At 45.9% G+C, this 21,164-nt stretch overlaps 1 protein-coding gene across 3 annotated transcripts in view; it reads right to left on the minus strand.

Annotated features, from left to right (window-relative positions):
• LOC132394017 (interferon-induced protein 44-like) overlaps positions 1-20,763 on the minus strand; it is a 35,767-nt gene extending 15,004 nt beyond the window's left edge. Inside the window, exons 1-4 of one of the 3 annotated variants that reach the window (XM_059969638.1) lie at positions 20,602-20,760; positions 20,469-20,514; positions 20,159-20,360; positions 2,535-2,663 (exon numbers count right to left, since the gene is read on the minus strand). In XM_059969638.1, the coding sequence (XP_059825621.1) occupies positions 2,535-2,663; positions 20,159-20,360; positions 20,469-20,514; positions 20,602-20,611 (387 nt within the window). In that variant the 5' untranslated portion in view covers positions 20,612-20,760. Of the gene's footprint in view, positions 1-2,534; positions 2,664-20,158; positions 20,361-20,468; positions 20,515-20,601 lie in introns of all 3 variants that reach the window. The other 2 variants (XM_059969647.1, XM_059969656.1) reach the window with 2 other exon arrangements.
• Positions 20,764-21,164: the final 401 nt, after the last annotated feature.

Raw genomic sequence — 21,164 nt, forward strand, 5'->3', positions numbered from 1 at the left:
AACCTTTATTCCCCACCTGCCACCCAGGTGGCTCCAAGAAACTGTTTGCATGCGACAGTGGCCACACCCCGGTACACCGTTTGATAGGTGGGCTCAACCAGTTGAGGTAACCGGGAATCTCCAATCCCAGGGAGATAGGGATATGCCTACCCTCGCATGCAAAGCCAGTTCCTGTGGACTGGGTGGATAAGATCAGCTACGAGATCCATCAGCCAAGAAGGCGGTGCTGCAATGCTTCCTGGAGAGCAAAGGGCACGACAAGACACAGAAAACACACGGATATCCACTGCAGCTGAGGAAGTCTCCATTCGTGGTGATTTTTCATACCATTGGTCTAAGATTTTTGAGGCTGAGAGAGTGGAACTGCCCCAGTGCAACAGTTTTCACTACAAAACTTCTTTCACACAGTTCTAAAACATCGTCAGAAATGACAGATACACAACACAATGGCAATTTGGTCACAATGCAAAGTGTTCCCCTGCACAAACTTCTGTCACCTCCCCTGCTTCATTCCCTAATGGCAGGTACAGTTTCACACACTGTCTCACTGGCACTGCTATGTACTGATTAGGGAAACTTCCCTGATCACATTGGACAAACTTAATCCCATCGAGCCTTCTTACAGTATGGCATTCCCAGTCAATATGAGAAAATTAAAATCACCTACTATAAAAAACTAACGTTTCATACAACAGTCTGTGAATCCTTCACTAATTTGTCCCTCCAAATCCCTCGGCCTGTTGGATGATCTGTAATATAACCCCTTTCACATGGTCATGCCTTTCTTACTGCTCACTTCCACCAAGTCCCATGTGTCACTCCAGGACTAATCTCCGTCACCATGTCCCTCCCTGTGTGTTAATCCAGGAATTATCTCTGTCACTGTGTCCCGGTGTGTTACTCCAGGACTAATCTCTGTCACTGTGTCCCTGTCTGTTACTCCAGGACTAATCTCTGTCACTCTGTCCCAGTGTGTTACTCCAGGATTAATCTCTGTCACTGTGTCCCTGTGTGTTACTCCAGGACTCATCACTGTCACCGTCTCCCCGAGTGTTGTTCCAGGATTAATCACTGTCACCGTGTCCCCGAGTGTTATTCCAGGATTAATCTCTGTCACCATGTCCCTGTGTGTTACTCCAGGACTAATCTCTGTCACTGTGTCCCTGTGTGTTACTCCAGGACTAATCTCCGTCACTGTGTCCCTGACTGTTACTGAAGGAGTAATCTCCGTCACTGTGTCCCTGTGTGTTACTACAGGACTAATCTCTGTCACTGTGTCCCTGTGTGTTACTGGAGGATTAATCTCTGTCACTGTGTCCCTGTCTGTTACTCGACTAATCTCTGTCACTCTGTCTCCGTGTGTTACTCCAGGACTAATCACTGTCACCGTGTCCCCGAGTTTTATTCCAGGATTAATCTCTGTCACCGTGTCCCTGTGTTTTACTCCAGTACTAATCTCTGTCACTCTGTCGCACTGTGTTACTCCAGGACTAATCTCTGTCACTCTGTCCCTGTGTGTTACTCCAGGACTAATCTCTGTCACCGTGTCCCTGTGTGTTACTCCAGGACTAATCTCATTCACTGTGTCCCTGTGTGTTACTCCAGGACTAATCTAGGTCGCTGTGTCCCCGAGTGTACTGAAGGATTAATCTCCATCACTGTGTCCCTGTGTATTACTCCAGGACTAATCTCTGTCACTCTGTCACAGTGTGTTACTCCAGGACTAATCTCTGTCACTGTGTTCCTGTGTGTTACTGAAGGATTAATCTCCGTCACTGTGTCCCTGTGTGTTACTCCAGGACTAATCTCTGTCACTCTGTCGCATTGTGTAACTCTAGGACTAATCTCTGTCACTCTGTCCCAGTGTGTTACTCCAGGACTAATCTCCGTCACTGTGTCCCCGACTGTTACTGAAGGATTAATCTCTGTCACTGTGCCCCTGTGTGTTACTCCAGGACTAATCTCTGTCACTCTGTCCCAGTGTGTTACTCCAGGACTAATCTCCGTCACTGTGTCCCCGACTGTTACTGAAGGATTAATCTCTGTCACTGTGTCCCTGTGTGTTACTCCAGGATTAATCTCTGTCACTGTGTCCCTGTGTGTTACTCCAGGACTAAGCTCTGTCACTCTGTCCCAGTGTGTTACTCCAGGACTAATCACTGTCACCGTGTCCCCGAGTGTTATTCCAGGACTAATCTCCGTCACTGTGTCCCTGTGTGTAACTCCAGGACTAATCTCTGTCACTGTGTCACTGTCTGATACTCCAGGACTAATCTCTCTCACTGTGTCCCTGTGTGTTACTCTTTGATTGCTTTTCTCCACATATTTCTGTGTAACTTCATTTACAGAATGCAACACTTTCGGAGTCCAGGTTATCACTGCATCCCATTGGAATCAGGCCACAGTCTTCTGTCCTTCAGTTTTGTGGGAAACTTCTTTGGTCCCATTTCTCCTTTCCCTTTCCAAGTTTGCTCAGTGTTTTATGAAACTCCAGTCCTATGTATCAAAGATATGAAGTAACTGAGGAAACTCACGTCTGTTCCTTTGGGAACTCTTCCTTCCAGGATCATCTGTAACACTCTCTTTGTCTGATCTGTTGTCCCCATTACATCCCATCCAGCAGTATCCAAAAATTTTATCTTCCCTCCTCTGTAGCACCTGAGCTGTGAATTTTCAAAAAGATGGACATTTTTATAGATTCTTTGATGACAAGTGAAGTTCTGTGTGCTGTAGGACACACAGTAATCAATGTTCACGCAGCAAAATCCCATAGACAGCAGAATGGTGAGCAACAGAGTATCTGCTTTTGCTTTGTTGGATGACAGCACAAAATGCAGATCGGGACAGGGAGTACAGCCTTCTTTTCCCTCAATGATGGGATATCCCAGGACACGGGAATTCCATTTCCCTCACTGCCATGGGACTGTTTACATCCCCGTCAGAGGGCAGATGAATTGTTGGTGTATGGACCCTGAGACACTCTGACTGCAGTAAATATCTCCAGGATTACTATGTTTAAATCTCTGGATTCCTCTTTCAATCTGCAAACTTATAGTTCACTGAGGAAACCAGATTAATACGGACAGTCTGGGGTGAGAGAAACAGAATGTGGAGGATACTCGACAGATCAGGCAGAAACCCCAGAGAAAGGAACCGGGAAAGTTCTCGAGAGAATGAAACTGGAGAATGCCTGCAAGATGGCTTTTTAGAGAAATGTGGTTCACACCACTTGAGAAAAGTGGATCTGGTGTTCTGAAATTAATCGGACTTTATTCAGAACTTTATGGTAAAAGACCCTTAAGAGGCAGTGTTCATAAGGTGATTGAATTCACCCTGATGTTTGAGAGAGAGAAGTTAAAATACTATGTATTAGTATTACACTGGAGCAAAGGGAATTACAGTCAGCCCGCCTTATCCGTGAGGGATTGGTTCCGGGACTCCTCGCGGATACCAAAATTCGCAGTTGCTCAAGTCCCTTATTCAACCTGTCTGAATGTGGTGGATCTTAGGACCCAGCGGAACCCCAGACAAATATTTAACCTATCTCAGTGCGGTGGAAATTAGGACCCAGCAACAGAGATCTGAATCCGCAGTGTTTCTGTTCATGAAAATAATCACGATAACGATTGAAAATAAAGCAGAAGGTTTCCGGTGACGTCATCATCGAGAATGGCAGCTTAAGTCACTAGCTCCCCCGGAAAAATGCATATTAAGCCCCATCAACCCATCAAATATAGTATTTTTCAAAAAAATATTTGAACTGAAAAGAGGGGCAAGAATGGGAAAGAAGAATGGAAATTAAAAAAGCGACACTGAGGAACCTGCATCCGAGAGGAATGCAGCGAGCGGCTCTGACGCGACCACATGCTAGCGAGGTGGCTGCTGGGCCTCATTCAGGCAAAGCGACGAATATGATCGAAATCCTGAAAGAGATAACGGAGTTTCAGAGATAAATAAAGCAGCAGGTCCATGATATTAGGTCAGAGCTCGCCAGCGTCAATCAAAAAATAGCGGAGGCAGGGACTTGAATTGAGAACGTGGAAGATCGCATTCAAAATGTGGAACGGATACTGAGTAAGACAATAAAAATATTAAATCACCAAGAAGGTAAACTGCTTGACCTGGAGGGAAGATCATGGCGGAAAAATATCAGAATCTACAACGTTCCCGAAGGAGCGGAGGGCCGGTCTATGACGGAGTTTGTCGGAGAGTTACTGCGGGATGCGCTGGATCGCCCCTCGGTTATGGAGCTGGAAGTCAAAAGAGCCTATCGTGCGCTCATCCCAAAAACTACCTGGGATAGAAAGCCACGCTGAATAATAATAAAATTCCTTTGGTACAGCACCAAGGCGGAGATTCTACGAAGGGCCTGGGGTAAGAAGAGAGTGTTTTTAGACGATAAATTAATATATTTCGACCAAGATTACTCGCAGAAACACAAAGAATACTCTGAAGTAAAGCAAGTACTAAAGCAAAAAAGAAGATTAGATTTCAAACTCCATACCCTGCTAAACTTCGAGTGTTCTATGGCAACGGGACGCGGTTGTACCAGACAATGGAAGAGGCAACTACAGACATGAAGGCCACAGGGTTGCCCATCAGCATGACCAGAATGAGAGAAAGCCTGGCTGAGGAATTATCCCACTCCACTTGGGAAATAGTGCGAGAATCGAGAAGGCAGGAGACGGGAGGAGGCCAAGAGAAACATATCAGGAAGAGACCAGGAGTTTTCCAAAGACAGGCCTCACCCCCTTCAGAAGGGCCATAAGGTTTGGCTAAATTTAAAAATGTTGATAAGCTAAACGGAAGTAAAAGTACAGGGTGATATACCTATCTCAAGAAATACTTATTATAATGTGGATTTTATATTACTTAGTTGTTATTCTTTATTCGCTCACTTACTCCTTTTTCCCCACCAAAATGAGAATATATATATGTATAGATATATGTGTGCGTGTGTGTGTATGTATATATATATATATAGGAGGAGTACACAGGGAAATCTTTTCTGTGTAATGGATTTGTTCACTGACTTTTATGAATTCTGCAATGGGGGCCCTCAATTCACAAGTAGGAGGGGTTATTTCCCACAGCTAGACATTTCCCCTAGCTCAACGCAGGGTCATCTACTAGAGACCTCAGCCTTGGAATCACACGTTCGTTGCCATTTTTGTTATTATTTGCATTTCTTGGTTCTTATTTGTTCATGGAGTAGATCGATTAAGTTTTATTCTAATTTCAATGATACATTGACAGATAAATACAGATGGCTAAGGACAAGGTAAATTTCATTTCTTTTAATGTCAATGGGCTATTAAATCCAATCAAATGCAATCGAATTTTATCCAAAATGAAAATAGAACAAGCACATGTAGTATATTTACAGGAAACTCATTTAAATGATAATGAGCATAGAAAACTAAAGAGAATGGGCTTCACTAATTTGTTTTTCTCCTCATATAAACCAGGACATAGGAGAGGAGTTACTATTCTTAACTCAAGTAAGCTAAATTTTGAAAAAGTATTTGAAATGGGAGATAAAAAGGGCAGATATATTCTGGTAAGAGGGAATATAGACAGAAATTCAGTTACTCTATTGAATATATACACACCCCCGGGAAGCGATATTGGTTTCTTTCAAAACATTACTGATATTATGGTAGCAGAAACAGAAGGTCTCCTGATATGTGGGGGAGACTTAAATTTACAATTACAACCAAATTTAGATTCTTCCAATAGAAAAACCTATGAAACAAAATCTTTACATGAGAAAGTTAATACAACTTTTGAGGATGTTGGTTTAATTGATATATGGAGGGACCTTTTCCCTGACAGAAGGGATTACACTCATTATTCTGCTCCCCATTCTGTATATACAAGAATAGACTATTTCATAACATTTGGAAAAGACAAAATAAACACCTGTGGAATTGGGACAATAGATGTAAGTGACCAGGCACCTATATATTTATCTGTTGATTTTGACCTACAACCAAAGAATACTATTTGGAAACTAAATTCAAGTCTACTCAATGATCCATCCTTTAAGGAACAAATCAAAAAATAAATTGGTCTCTACTTAGAATTTAATGATAATGGAGAGGTTTCACCTCCCATTTTATGGAATACTCTGAAGGCTGCCTAAGAGGGAAAATTATAGCGATATCTTCATATAAGAAAAAAATAAAGAATAAAACATTAGAGGAATTACAAAATAGGCTGAAGGAACGAGAGAAAAAACACAAATTGAATTTGGCACAGGATACATTGGGGGAAATTAAAAGAATTAGGAATGAAATAAATAGTTTGGCTACACAAGAAATCAGGAAAAACTTAATGTTTCTGAAACAGAGACATTATGAAAGTGGATCGAAATCTATAAAAATACTGGTGTGGAAACTGAAGAGAAAAGAGATAGCAGAAAATACAATTCATAGAATTAGGGACCCAAGAACGAAAATGATAAAAAATAAGCTAAGTGAAATTCAAGAAACTTGTGAAGTGTTTTACAAAACTCTATATTCCAAAGTTCCAGGGGGAAGCATAACTAAAATTGGCACCTCCTTGAATTCAATTGAGTTACCCACTTTAATTGAAGAACAAAATAGAATGATGATTGCTGACATAACTGAAGTTGAATTAAAAGCTGCAATTAGTCGGCTTAATTTAAGCAAGTCACCAGGATCAGATAGGTATACGGCAGAGTGGTACAAAGAATTTAAAAATGAGTTAATTCCTGTTTTATTCCCCACATTGAACTGGGCTCTGAAAAAGGCACAAATGCCACCCAGTTGGAAGGAAGCGATAATCTCAGCTATACTGAAAGAAGGCAAGGATAAAATGGAATGAGGGTCATTTAGACCAATATCCGTTCTTAATGTAGATTATAGATTATTTACCTCCATCATGGTCAAACGATTAGAGGAGTTTCTACCCATACTGATAAGTAACGATCAGACAGGTTTTATACAACAACGCCCGACACAAGACAATATACTTCACTTCACATTATGGATCAGTGTAAAGAGGGTTTCTTCTTTTTTGTTAACTAGCAGGAATGCTAATTTACTGATAACGAGAATGGTATTCCTTTGTAAACCAAATGGGGATTAATGTTCTTTCTTCTGAGTCTGTAAGCTTTTGTTGACGGGCTTTTGGGCAGATCGGCGCGAGGGGGTCGAGAGAGAGGACGCAATGCTCTAAGCTGGGCGAGGATCGGACCCCAAAGGGGGGTCCGAGGCCGGGAGATTCTCCGAGGAGGTGGGGGGGGGATGAAGCTAGATGTGCTTGGTTGACCACTCGGAGGGTCCTGAGCGGTTTGGAGAGTCCGGGGAGTTCGGAGGGTCCTGAGCTGCGAGTCGAGGAGTTCGGAGGGGATCGAATGGTGGCCAGAAGACTTCAGAAATTGAGCTCCAATGGCTGTGCACGAAGTGGTTTGGACTTTGATAAGTTTGGCGCCTTTTCTTTAATTTTCTCTTCATATATACTGTATCGTTATTAATCACTTAGTTATAGTAACCTTTATAAATTGTACTCATTTAATCGCATATGGTGTACTGTCTGTTTTTGGGTGAGGCGGGGACATCACACAGCATCCACACCAGCTGATTACCCAGTTTGGCGGGGCCGAAGGCTGCTCCCCCTAGACGAAATGAGCTGAGCGAGCCTGAGGCGAGCCAGGGGGTTACATTGTGGGGTGCTCGTCCGGGATTGATTTCTGTGGAAGCTGTGTGATCACCCTCTTTAAATTGTGTCTGCGGCGAAGAGCTGGTGTGCCTTTGTGGGTGTGTGATTGCTGGTTATCGCTGCGTGTGTGTTGGGTGGGGTGGTTGCTGTTGGCTGACGAAATGGTGGTGGGACCATGGGTTGTCCGTACTGTTTGGAGAGTGAGGAGTGACAGGTTGGGATGTTTCAGCAGTGGTGGGCTCCGCCCGGTTATTGGAATAATGTCCAGCCCTAAAGGGGCAGAGGCGTGGGCGGAGCGGACCTCTCAGTTGTTGGGTGAGTGGCAGTGCTTGGCTGAGGGAAAGCGACAGGGACTGGTTGAAAGTTTGAGTAGGCGGGCTGGTGACTTTGTTAGAACTGTCAGGCGCAATTACCTCGAAGTGACCTCTGCCAGTTCTGGGAAAGTGTGGGAAAATGCGTGTGGTTTGACTGGAAGTCAAATGCCGCAGCTGGGGGGCTTATCTTATCCGTGGCAGGAGATTGGTGGGAAGTTTTTAGGGTATCCCTTTTTGCCTAGGGGGGCAGATAAATTGCTTGTGGTGCCAAGGGGATCTGTCAAGGGGATCAGTTGTTCCGTTGATTCGAGAGGTGTCGGGAAACTTAGAGGAGGCCCAGTGGGGGAATGGCTTGGGGTCTCTGGGGGAGCACGTTCCCAGCAATGTACCAAGGAACTCCCGAAAGGAGCAGACTCTATTCCTGAAGGCTTAGAGGGGCCATGCGCACAGGTGTTGTTACGGATGGATGGAAGTCAAGTTAAAGCCATCCTCGGCACCGGTTAAGTTGCTGTACAGTTTGTTTTATAACCGTTATTGGAAGCATTTACCCTTGACGACATTGAGGACACTGGAGATTCGGGGTACCAGTGCCGGTGATTATCCAGACGACGGTTGTTGGTCAGTGAAAATGGAGTTCTTGGAGGCAAATGTGGAGGAGACTGAGGTTCATGAATCGTTAATGCTGATGTGTCCGGACCCTGTTGAGACGGGCAGAGTTTCTGTTCTAGAGAGAACCAATATCCTGCTGGTGCGCTTGGGGGCCTGCCCGGAGGAGGTGGGTGAGCGCTGTTTGGAGGCATTGTCGATGCACCCAGAGTTTCGAGCTGCTTGTGTGGACGTGTGTAGCAGCATTGGGCCGATACCGAATTCAAACAAGAGCCAGTGGTGGTACGGCCTGGGGGAAGTATCTGAGGGTGAGACCCTCTTAGTGGACGCTGCGAAATACCACGAGGGAGCGGAGTTGACTGCTCAAGACACCTCGGAGAGAGAGAGGTTGCGGCGACTGGCCCCTACAGCCGTGGAAGACGTAGGCAGCGTGTGTGTGGATTATATTGCGTTGAAGAGGCGCACTGTCAGTGACCAGAATATGGCCCTGAGGGCCAGAGAGGCGATGGCCTGTCTGAGTGGTGTGAAATGGTTTAAGGTGCTGGATCTGAGGAGTGGATGTTGCCAGATCCCGATGAGTGGGGCCAACAAGGAGAAGACGGCCGTTATAACTTCCCTAGGAGTCTTCGGGTCCGAAAAGATGCCACAGGGCATATCTGGAGCCCTTGCAACCTTCCTGCTGGGCAGGTGGAAGACCATAGGGGATGTGGAGGCGTTTGGAGTTTTGGTGTATGTGGATGATCTCTTGGTATTTGGATTTGCCTCAGGAGAATATGAAGTGAGGTCGTTGCAGGAGCAGCTGAGAACTACCGAGTTAAAGTGTTTTCAGGACACGTGCCAGGGCTGGCGAAGGTCGCAGCTCGTGAGTGACTGTCTCTACGGAATCAAGTTTGAAATGAAGACGGAGAGACTGGAGAAAGTGATCTGGAACCATTCGGAAGACTTACAAGTTGGAGAGAATGAAGAAAGTTGTCTGACTGAGGGTAATAGCAAACTGAGAACCCGGAGAGGGGAGTTTGCGGAGGTGAAGAAATTACAGACGAATCTCAGAAGAGAGAAGCGGAAGCTTGAAGGGAACCTGAAGATGACCATCGACAGTTCAAATGAAGTGCAAAACCTGAAAGTTGATCTGGAAGAAGTCATGAAGAAGAAAAAGCTGGAGAGAAGTGCAGTGAATACTGAACAGGAGGCTGAAGAGACTGCGGGAGCAGTGCAGGCCACGTGTTTCCGTTTGGAGAAGATCAAACAGCAGCTACCGATCACAGGAATGAGGAAGAATACAGATTCGATGGATGATGTGCTGGATGTGTGGTACATGCTGCCGTTTGCTGACTTTCCCTCGATTGAGGAAGAGACCTTTGGCCTTCTCCCATTGAGTCAGGTGTAGCGGGAAGGGTTAGCTGTGTGCAGTGTAGGGCATGAGTGAGAGGTTGAGAGAGGAGTTGGTAGTGGGCCCAAGGTATCCCCAGTTGTGTCCGAGCCTGAAGGATTTAGGTGAGGGGGTACGGAGGCCTCAGAAGGGTTAGGGAACTCCCAGATAGTTGGCCTAAGTAGCGCCTGAGGAACAGGGCGTGAGGGTTACTGTGTGGGGAGGAGATGTCACTGTTTGTGCTTGGGTTACGGTGTGTTGGCAGGAAAGGTGGCGAGTTATTTAGTAGTCATGAGGACATGACTTTTATTTGGTGGAGGGAGAGTGTAAAGAGGGTTTCTTCTTTTTTGTTAACTAGCAGGAATGCTAATTTACTGATAACGAGAATGGTATTCCTTTGTAAACCAAATGGGGATTAATGTTCTTTCTTCTGAGTCTGTAAGCTTTTGTTGACGGGCTTTTGGGCAGATCGGCGCGAGGGGGTCGAGAGAGAGGACGCAATGCTCTAAGCTGGGCGAGGATCGGACCCCAAAGGGGGGTCCGAGGCCGGGAGATTCTCCGAGGAGGTGGGGGGGGGATGAAGCTAGATGTGCTTGGTTGACCACTCGGAGGGTCCTGAGCGGTTTGGAGAGTCCGAGGAGTTCGGAGGGTCCTGAGCTGCGAGTCGAGGAGTTCGGAGGGGATCGAATGGTGGCCAGAAGACTTCAGAAATTGAGCTCCAACGGCTGTGCATGAAGTGGTTTGGACTTTGATAAGTTTGGCGCCTTTTCTTTAATTTTCTCTTCATATATACTGTATCGTTATTAATCACTTAGTTATAGTAACCTTTATAAATTGTACTCATTTAATCGCATATGGTGTACTGTCTGTTTTTGGGTGAGGCGGGGACATCACACAGCATCCACACCAGCTGATTACCCAGTTTGGCGGGGCCGAAGGCTGCTCCCCCTAGACGAAATGAGCTGAGCGAGCCTGAGGCGAGCCAGGGGGTTACAGATCATATACAAAAAAATAAAATCGAAGCAATAGTGATAAGCGTGGATGCTGAAAAAGCATTTGATTCAGTTAATTGGAATTTTCTTTACAGAGTTTTGCATAGATTTGGTTTCCAAGACACAATTATTAAAATTATACAGACACTGTATGACAACCCTACTGCTAGGATTAAAATCAATGGACATTTATAGAAAAGTCTTACCCTAGAAAGGGGCACAAGACAGGGTTGTGCATGGTCACAGCTACTCTTCACGTTATATCTGGAACCATTAGCTCAATACATCAGACAAAATGAAGATATCAGGGGAATTGCTATTAAAGGGACAGAGCATAAATTGGCTTGTTATGTGGATGACATTTTGATCTATCTAGTACAACCAACATACTCTTTACCTAAATTGATGCAATCCTTTGAACAATATGGTCAATTATCAGAATACAAGATCAACATAGATAAAACCCAATTACTTTCATATTACTATAGCCCACCAAGAGAAATTGAAAGTTGATACCCCTGGGCATGGCACACAGAGTCTTTCAAATATTTGGGCATCATTATGCCAAAAGATTTGGCAAAATTATCAGAATGTAATTATCAGCCTTTATGTAAAAAAATTAAGCAAGATATGGCAAGATGGAACCTGAATCCTTTTTTCAGTCTCAGTTCAAGGATTGAATCTATTAAAATGAATATACTGCCCAGACTGTTATATCTCTTTCAGACCCTACCAATAGAGATTAATCAAAATCAATTCAATGAATGGGACAAGATATCAAGGTATATTTGGCAGGATAAAAGGCCCAGAGTTCATCTCAAAACTTTGCAATTAGCAAAGGAAAAGGGGGGATGGAGCCTACCTTCTCTTAGAGATTATTATTTTGCAGCACAGTTGAGAGCTGTGATATGTTGTTGTAATCCATCATATGATGCTCAATGGAAAAACATTGAGGAGCGGGTACTTCCCATCCCCAGACAAGCAATTTTGTCTGATAACAACCTGCAAAGGTACATAAATACTATTGATAACCCATGGGTGAAATTGACTCTTAAAATATGGAAAACTACCATAAAAGAATATAATCTAGAAGGAGATATTGCAATTCTTAAATGGTGTGCATATGACTCGGATTTTAAACCAAATAAATTGGATGCCAGATTTAAGGACTGAACAGCTAAAGGAATAACAGTTCTTTGCAACATAATGAAAGAAGGAACACTGCTCAGTTTTGAAATGCTTAAAGAGAAATACTTATTAGAAAAACAAGATTTTTATCAGTATTTACAGATGCAACAATATGTTAATAAGATGCTTAAAAATGTAACTAATGCAAGTACCTGCTTGATAGAGCTCTTTAGAAAAGCATATAATTCGGATAATGGTAGCAGAATAATTTCAAGCATGTATAAGGGTTTGTCAAATCTTAAAACACATTCAACTTCATACATTAAAACAAAATGGGAGAAGGAAGGAGTGATAATTATATCTGAGGAAGAATGGACAACAATATGGAGGTATCAATGGAAGTGTACCAGTTCACAGAAATGGAGAGAGTTTGGATGGAAAAACTTGATAAGATATTTTATTACACCCTCTCAGAAATCCCATTATGATAGTAACCTTCCTGTTTTCTGGAGAAATTGTGGAAATCAAAATGCAAATCATTATCATATTTTTTGGGACATCCCTGTTATCAAAAACTATTGGAGGGGGATACACAATTTCCTACAAGACATCTTTAAATGTGAAATACCCTTAGAGAGTAAGATGATATATTTTGGATATATACCTCAAGAATGGTTGAAAAGAGATAAATATTTAATGAATATACTGTTGGTGGCTGGTAAAAAGACTCTTACTAGGAAATGGTTATCACAGGACAGTCCAACTTTAAACGCATGGATGGAAATTACAATGGGCATTACAAAATGGAGAAGATAACAGCATCTGTTAATCATAAGCTGGAACAATTTGATTCATACTGGGAAAAATGGTTTAACTACATAATGCCTCATAGGCCTGATTTTATTCTCACAAATCATTGAATCTGTTGTAAAAAAAAAGATCACTCCCTACTTGTACATAGTTCTTTCCTTTTGCTTGATTTTTCTTTCCACTCTTTTCTATAAGTGTACACCCCAGATAAATACTTTGTGGAGATTTGTGATATATATGATTATATGATATACATGTACAATGTCTGAAATACATCTTATGGAAATGTTTGTTTGATGACAAACAATAAAAAAATAAATTACAAAAAAAAGAAAGTAAAGCAGAAATAATAAAGCAATCGGAAAGAGGTGAAACGCCATCGGTCATTGGAAAAGTGTTAGGCTCGGTCAGCGATCGGAACAATTTTAAAGGATAAAGTGAGAAAGTCTCTGCCCCAATGAAAGCTACAATTATTACTCAGCAACGCAGTGGTTTAATTATTGGGTTTTGGGGTTTGTGGTTTTTGATCCTCCACGTCAACCCAGCACGGTGCAGAGCACACTCGGGAGCGATCTATCACTAGATCAAACTCGGGAACTTCTGTTCCTGAGCCTAGCGCTGAAACATACGTTCTCAAGTGTTTTATATGCATAGAAAGGTAAAATATATACTATATACGAAGACAAACGTTTGACGAACTGACAATAAGTAATACCGGATGTACCTGTTCTGACTTACTTCGTAAGAACTTCCGATTTTTTTCGATCCCGATCCATGATAACCCATGCATATCCTCCCGTATACTTTAAATCATCTCTAGATTACTTATAATACCTAATACAATGTAAATGCTATGTAAAATAGTTGTTATACTGCATTGTTTAGGGAATAATGACAAGAAAAAAAGTCTGTACAGGCGGGTGGTCGTTTTGTTCTGTTTCCTGTTTCTCCGCCAACTCCGAACTCGTCTCTGCATTCTGTTATCCCGCCCGGGCTCAGACCTATTCTTCAACATGCTTCTCTGCCTGTACTAGTACTGACAGGTTGGTCCGCTCTCCCACCTTTCTTCCCATGCGCCGGTCCCGCTTCTCCGCTCGGTTTTGTTTTTCGCACGGTCGCGCTGTCTGCCAGCCATTTCCGAATTTCCCGTTGTTATGGTTGTTGTGTTGGTCAACCTGAACCTATGCCCTTGCCCCTGTCGGGGACGTCTGGCCAACCTGCCTCAGCCCGGCAGTGGTTCTGCCTGTTCCTATCCCTTGCCTCCGTCGGGCAGATCCGGCCAACACGCCGTGGCCCGGCGGGGGTTCTGCCCCCTCCTTCTCTTCCGCCCAAACCCTGGGATAGTGCCCCGCACCCGCCTAGGGGTCCGCGTCGTGCCCAGGCCTCTGGTGTTTCCACCTGGGAGGCGGCCCTACCCAGGACATATGCGACCCACCCAGGGAAGGCTCTCGTCTGCCCCGTCCTCCTCTTCCACCCGAACACTGGGATAGTGCCCCGCACCCGCCTAGGGGTCCACGTCATGCCCAGGCCTCCGGTGTTTCCGCCTGGGAGGCACCCCTACCCGGCATACATGCAGCCCGCCCAGGGAGGGCTCTTCGCTAGTCTATCGCCACCTAGACCTGTCTGTCTGCCTGCATGTCTGAACCCCGGGAGCCTGCCTACCTGACTGGAACTTCAGGAACCTGCTGCGCTCTGCCTGCTGGAACCCGGGGACCGGTCTGTCTGAATCCCGGGAGCCTGTCTGTCTGTCTGAACCCCGAGAGCCGGTCTGCCTGTCTAAACCCCGGGGACCGGTCTGTCTGCCTGAACCCCGGGAGCCGGTCTGTCTGCCTGAACCCCGAGAGCCTGTCTGCCTGTCTGAACCCGGGGGACTGGTCTGCCTGCCTGAACCCCGGGAGCCTGTCTGTCTGCCTGAACCCCGGGGACCGGTCTGTCTGTCTAAACCCTGGGAGCCGGTCTGCCTGTCTGAACCCCGGGGACCAGTCTGCCTGCCTGAACCCCGGGGACCAGTCTGCCTGCCTGAACCCCGGGGACCTGTCTGTCTGTCTGAATCCTAGGGACCTGTCTGTCTGCCTGAACCCCGGGGACCTGTCTGCCTGCCTGAATCCCGGGAGCCTGTCTGTCTGCCTGAACCCCGGGGACCTGTCTGCCTGAATCCCGGGAGCCTGTCTGTCTGTCTAAACCCCGGGGACTGGTCTGCCTGCCTGAACCCCGGGGACCGATCTGCCTGCCTGAACCCCGGGGACCGGTCTGCCTGCCTGAACCCCGGGGACCGGTCTGCCTGCCTAAACCCCGGGGACCAATCTGCCTGCCTGAACCCCGTGGACCGATCTGTCTGCCTGAACCCCGGGGACCGATCTGTCTGCCTGAACCCCGGGGACCTGTCTGTCTGTCTGAACCCCGGGGACCGGTCTGCCTGCCTGAACCCCAGGGACCTGTCTGTCTGTCTGAACCCCAGGGACCTGTCTGCCTGAACCCCGGGGACCGGTCTGCCTGCCTGAACCCCGGGGACCGGTCTGCCTGCCTAAACCCCGGGGACCGATCTGCCTGCCTGAACCCCGTGGACCGATCTGTCTGCCTGAACCCCGGGGACCGGTCTGCCTGCCTGAACCCCGGGGACCGATCTGTCTGCCTGAACCCCGGGGACCGATCTGTCTGCCTGAACCCCGGGGACCTGTCTGTCTGTCTGAACCCCGGGGACCGGTCTGCCTGCCTGAACCCCAGGGACCTGTCTGTCTGTCTGAACCCCAGGGACCTGTCTGCCTGAACCCCGGGGACCGGTCTGCCTGCCTGAACCCCGGGGACCGGTCTGTCTGTCTAAACCCCGGGGACCGGTCTGCCTGCCTGAACCCCAGGGACCTGTCTGCCTGCCTGAACCCCGGGGACCGGTCTGCCTGCCTGAACCCCGGGAGCCGGTCTGTCTGCCTGAACCCCGGGGACCGGTCTGTCTGCCTGAACCCCGGGAGCCTGTCTGTCTGTCTGAATCCCGGGAGCCTGTCTGTCTGTCTGCCTGAACCCCGGGGACCGGTCTGTCTGCCTGAATCCCGGGAGCCTGTCTGCCTGCCTGAACCCCGGGAGCCTACCTACCTGACTTCAAACTTCGGGAGCCGCTCTGATCTGCCTGCCTGAACTCTATCTGCCTGAACCCCAGCTCTACCCTTGAATGCCATGGCATCCCCATCCTGTCCTCCCCCAGTACTTCAGTGTCTGCGTCCTGCGTTTGGGTCCATCCGGCCCCTCCTGACAGATGCAGGATAGTCTCATCCCAAAGAAGACATACACTCAAGTGGGGAGATACGGGATAACCGTAACTTACAGGGACTGTCAAAGACAACAGAAAAGCAAAACCTCAAGCAAGTTACCAAGAATGTGATGGAGGCAAAGCAGTGGATGTTGTTCACATAACATTTGACAAGGTCCTGCATGGGAGGTTGGTCAAGAAGGTCCAGTTGCTTGGAGATCAAGATGAGATAGTAAATTGGATTAGACATTGGATTTGTGGGAGAAGCCAGAGAATGGGAGTAGATGGTTGCCTCGCTGGAGCCCTGTGACTAGTGGTATGCTGCAGGGACCGATGCTTGGTCCATTGCCGTTTGTCATCTGTATGAATGATCTGTATGATAGTGTGGTTAACTGGATCAGCAACTTTGCAGATGACACCGAAATAGGGGAGTAGTGGACAGTGAGGAAGGCCAATGTGGCTTACACAGTGATCTGTACCAGCCGGAAAAATATGTTGAAAAATGGCAGATGGAATTTAATGCAGCCAAGAGCGAGGTATTACACTTTGGTAGGACCAACCAGATTAACTCTTACACAGGGAATGGCCGTACAGAGAGGAGTGTGGTGGAATAAAGGGATCTGGAAATACAGGTCCATAATTCACCGAAAGTGGTGTCACAGTAGTTAAGGTTGTAAAGAAGGCTCTTGGCATATTGGCCTTCATAAATCAATGGATTGAGTATGGAAGATGGGACGTTGTGTTGACATTTTATAACATTTTAGTGAGGCCTAATTTGGAAGAGTACAGACAAAATTTACATGGATGTTGCCGGTTTTGGAGGATCTGAGTTATTTAGAGATTTGATAGGTTAGACTTTATTCTTTGGAATGTAGAAGATTGAGAGGAGATTTGAGAAAGGGATACAAAATTATGAGGGGATAGACAGAGTAAAGACAAGCAGGCTTTTTCCACTGAGGGTGGGGAGAAACTTCAACTAGAGGCCATGGGTTAAGTGTGAAATGTGAAGAGTTTAAGCAGGACATGAGGGAAACTTCTTCACTCAGAGTGTCATGAGAGTATGTAACAAGCTGCCAGCACAAGTGGTGCATGCAAGCTCAGTTTCAATGTTTAAGAGAAGTTTGGATTGGTACATGGATTGTAGAGATATGGAGGGCTAAGATGGGGATAGGCAGTTTAAATGGTTCAGCCTAGACTGGATGGCCAAAAACCTCGTTTCTGTGTTATGGCTCTGACTTTAACTGAAAAAGCCTTTAGGACAGAAAAGATTAAATAAGAAGATAAGCTATCCAGTAATATAAAAAGGATATGAAAGAATTTTTCAGATATATAGTCAAAGAGATGAAAGAGTAGATATCAAATAGCTGGAAAATAATGCTGGAGAGGTAGTAATGGGGAACACAGGAATGACAGATGAACTCAGTAGGTATTTTGTATCAGTATTGACTGTGTGTCACGTACCCAGTGACCGGGTTACTGAACCAGCAGAAATAGAATACACATTGGAGTCTGGTATCACTTTAACTAATACTGTTTATTAGTAAACTAAGTAATACAGTACTATAAAATGCAAATATATGAAACAGGTTAGCAATGATATATACAGAAGTGTGGAAATAGAAATCAAAATCAAGCTCTATCGAAGTCTAGGGGTAAATGAATAGTCTTACGATGATGCAGAGTTCAGTTCAGTTTAGCAGATCGAGGTAGTTCTGGTGTAACGTTGGAGACAGAGAGAGAGGGATGATGTAGTATTATGGCTTCTTCACTAATTGTTTACTTTGCTCCAAGGACACTCACTTTGCCTGCTCGTGAGGATTCCTGCTGAGACAGCAAGGCGGTACCAGGTGATGCACAGCTGATGGACGGCCAGTACCCCGTCAGGGGAGATAAAAAGGTCTGCGAAGACACAAGCAGACACACCATGGGACACTGAAAGAGCGTTGTGCACCCAAGAGAAGGTGGGGGGTTTAGAGGATCGACCAGTGGGGGCTTGTGTGTGTGTCCATCCTCGCCTGGGTGACAAGCCTACCACTGAAGAATGGTCTGCCCTGGTATGGAGGGGTCACAGTCAGTGACCACAACAGGACATGAAGACAATGGAAAGTTTGGCTGCAACTGCATCATCTCTCTCTCTCTCTCTCTACCCCTCTCCCTCTACCTCTCTCCCTCTCCCCCCTCAATGGTATAACAGCAACTACCTTGACCTAAACTAAACTGAACTGAACTGAACTCTGCACCATCGTAAGACTATTCATTTACCCCTAGACTCTGAATGAGCTTGGTTTTGATTTCTATTTCCACACGTCTGTATATATCGTTGCTAACCTGTTTCATATATCTGTATTTTATAGTACTGTATTACTTAGTTTACTAATAAACACTATTAGTTACAGTAATACCAGACTCCAACGTGTATTCCATTTCTGCTGGTTCAGTAACCCGGTCACGGGGTACGTGACATGTGGAAGACACCAGCAATATGCCAGAAATGCAAAAGTGTCAGAGACCAGGAGTGAGAGTAAGAAGGTGTTTGGGAGCTGGAGAGGTCTGAAGGTAAACATAATGTAGCCCAGAGTTCTGAAATGGGTACCTGAAGAGATTGTGGAGGCAGTCATTGGTAATGATTTGAAGAAACATTGGATTCTAGCATGATTCTGGAGGACTGAAAATTTGCAAATGTCACTCCATACACCCACTCGTCAAATCTTAAATTTCAAAGTCCAAAGTACATTTATTATCGAAGTATACATACTTTATACAACCTTGAGATTTGTTTTCTAACAGACAGCCACAACACAAAGACACCAAAAAGAACCCACATATAAAGAAGACCATTGACACCCAATGTGCAGAGAAAAAACACATCATGCAAACGATAACCACAAGCAAATTGCACTCCGAACCAAAGTCTGCAAAGAGAGATCATAGTTCAGCCCAGAGTCGAGTCGTGGAACACTGATCTGAACTGTCCGTCCCTCGCCTCGGGCCCTGACACCCAAACCTGTTCAATCTGACCTGGTGCCTAAATCAACATCCAAACATCAAGTTCAATTGTCTCGAAATGCTCTTGGGGCAGGGCCCCAGTGTCTTGATTTGGCCAGTACCCGAAATTCGCAATTCCACCCTCCAATTAAATCTCCATCCAGGCATCAGGTTAAATTTGCCTCAGAACGGTCTGGGACCTGGACACCAGCGTATCAATCTGTCTAATTCTTCTGCAGGATCCCTCTTTCCCCAAAATGGCCTACCCCTCCAACTATGTTCATATTGTCCACAAATCTGGCCACGAAGCCATTAATTCCATCATCCAAATCATCGGCAAACAACATGAGAAGAAGTAATCCCAATATCAACCCTTCTGGAACATGACTAGTCACCAGCAGCCAACTGGGAAAAGCCCCATCCATTCCAATACTTTGCCTCCTGCCAGTCAGCCCATCTTCTGTCCATGCTGGTACCTCTCCTGTAATACCATGGGCTATTAACTTGTTTAACATTTTCATGTGTGACTCCTTGTCAAAGGCCTTCTGAAAATCTAATTAAACAGCATCCACTGACTCTCCTTTGTGTATCCTACCTGTTATTTCCTCAAAGAATTCCATCAGAATTGTCAGGTAAAATATCCCCTGACTTTGGCCTATTTTGTCCTGTGTCTGCAAGTGTATCAAAACCTTTTCCATAATAATGGAGTCTAGTATTTTCCCAACCACTGAACTCGGGCTAACTGGCCTATAATTTCTTGTCTTTTGCCCCCGACGTCTCTTAATTTCCCAGCAAATTGTTCACTGGTTATCGGGGCATGTACTTAAATGGAACCTTTCCCAGCCTCAGGACCTCCCAAGGTGCTCTCCACCCAATAGATGGGGGTGAGGCTTGTTGGACCATTCACTGCCTCTGATGTGGACTCCGGGGTACATTAGGGAGACAGAAAATGAGCAATGAATTCATGGTGAATGCATCATCTTATACAGTCCGTGTGTTTATGTTAAAGTGACGGCAGTGTGTGTACCTCTGGTGTGAAAATGTAGGGACCCGCCCCCGTCGGGACACAGGTTGTGCTCGCTCCTCGTGGATCCAGAGCCGAGAGGAATGTGTTGATGGTCGAGGATTTCCCAGCCCCCACCATGCCGAACAGCAGGATATTTATACAGTCCACACAGCCCTCAGGAGGGCTGTAGTTACACAAGTAGTCCCTCAGAGTGTCCAGATTCCTGCCAAAGACAGAGACAAGCATCAGCTGTCTGGGTGAAACGGGTTAACGAAAACATCACAGTTACCTGTGTCGGTTGGGATGACACACCGTGATTAAGGGAACTTACCGCGTGTCCATGGTTGGGAAGTGAAAACAGTCTTCCTTTGAAAAATCTGAAATGCAATATGAAAGCATTAATTTCTCTGTTTTATTCACGCGGCGGGGGTGGTCTCAGTAACAGACTGAAGGTAGAAACTTACTGCTTCCCATGTTTGGCGCCGTGTGTACACAGTAATCGGCGGAGAGTTGATTGCGATTTAGACTGCGCAAATCCAAGTAAGTTTCTACCTTGCAGTTTCACTTTGCGACTGGTCAATGCGCGAACTTGGGCAGGAAGCTCAATGTAAGGCAGGAACTAGTAAATAACAGTGACATCACGTGAACTTGGGCAGGAAGCTCAATGTAAGGCAGGAACTAGTAAATAACAGTGACATCACGTGATGTTCATTCCGCTCTTCCCGTTCGTCCGGATCCAGAGACTCCTCCCAGGGCGTACACCTTATCTGTGAACCGCCCTTTGCGTTTATAAGACTATGACCGTATCTTTACGTTAAATTGAAAACTACCATTAAAGTCAGAAGAAGATAACATTATGCCCTCGCCACCCTCGGCCAGGAAACCTGATGGGACTCTCCCCCGGGAGAATTCTGTCGCGTTGTTCCACCGGGGAATGTTGCTGACCTCCAGACCCTACATACCTCCGAGTGAATTCCCATTCCTTCACCTCCCCCGTGGGTCTGGGGACACTGTGATCAGTCTCTTT

Source organism: Hypanus sabinus, chromosome 1, assembly GCF_030144855.1.
Source record: "Hypanus sabinus isolate sHypSab1 chromosome 1, sHypSab1.hap1, whole genome shotgun sequence".
NCBI lineage: Eukaryota > Metazoa > Chordata > Chondrichthyes > Myliobatiformes > Dasyatidae > Hypanus > Hypanus sabinus.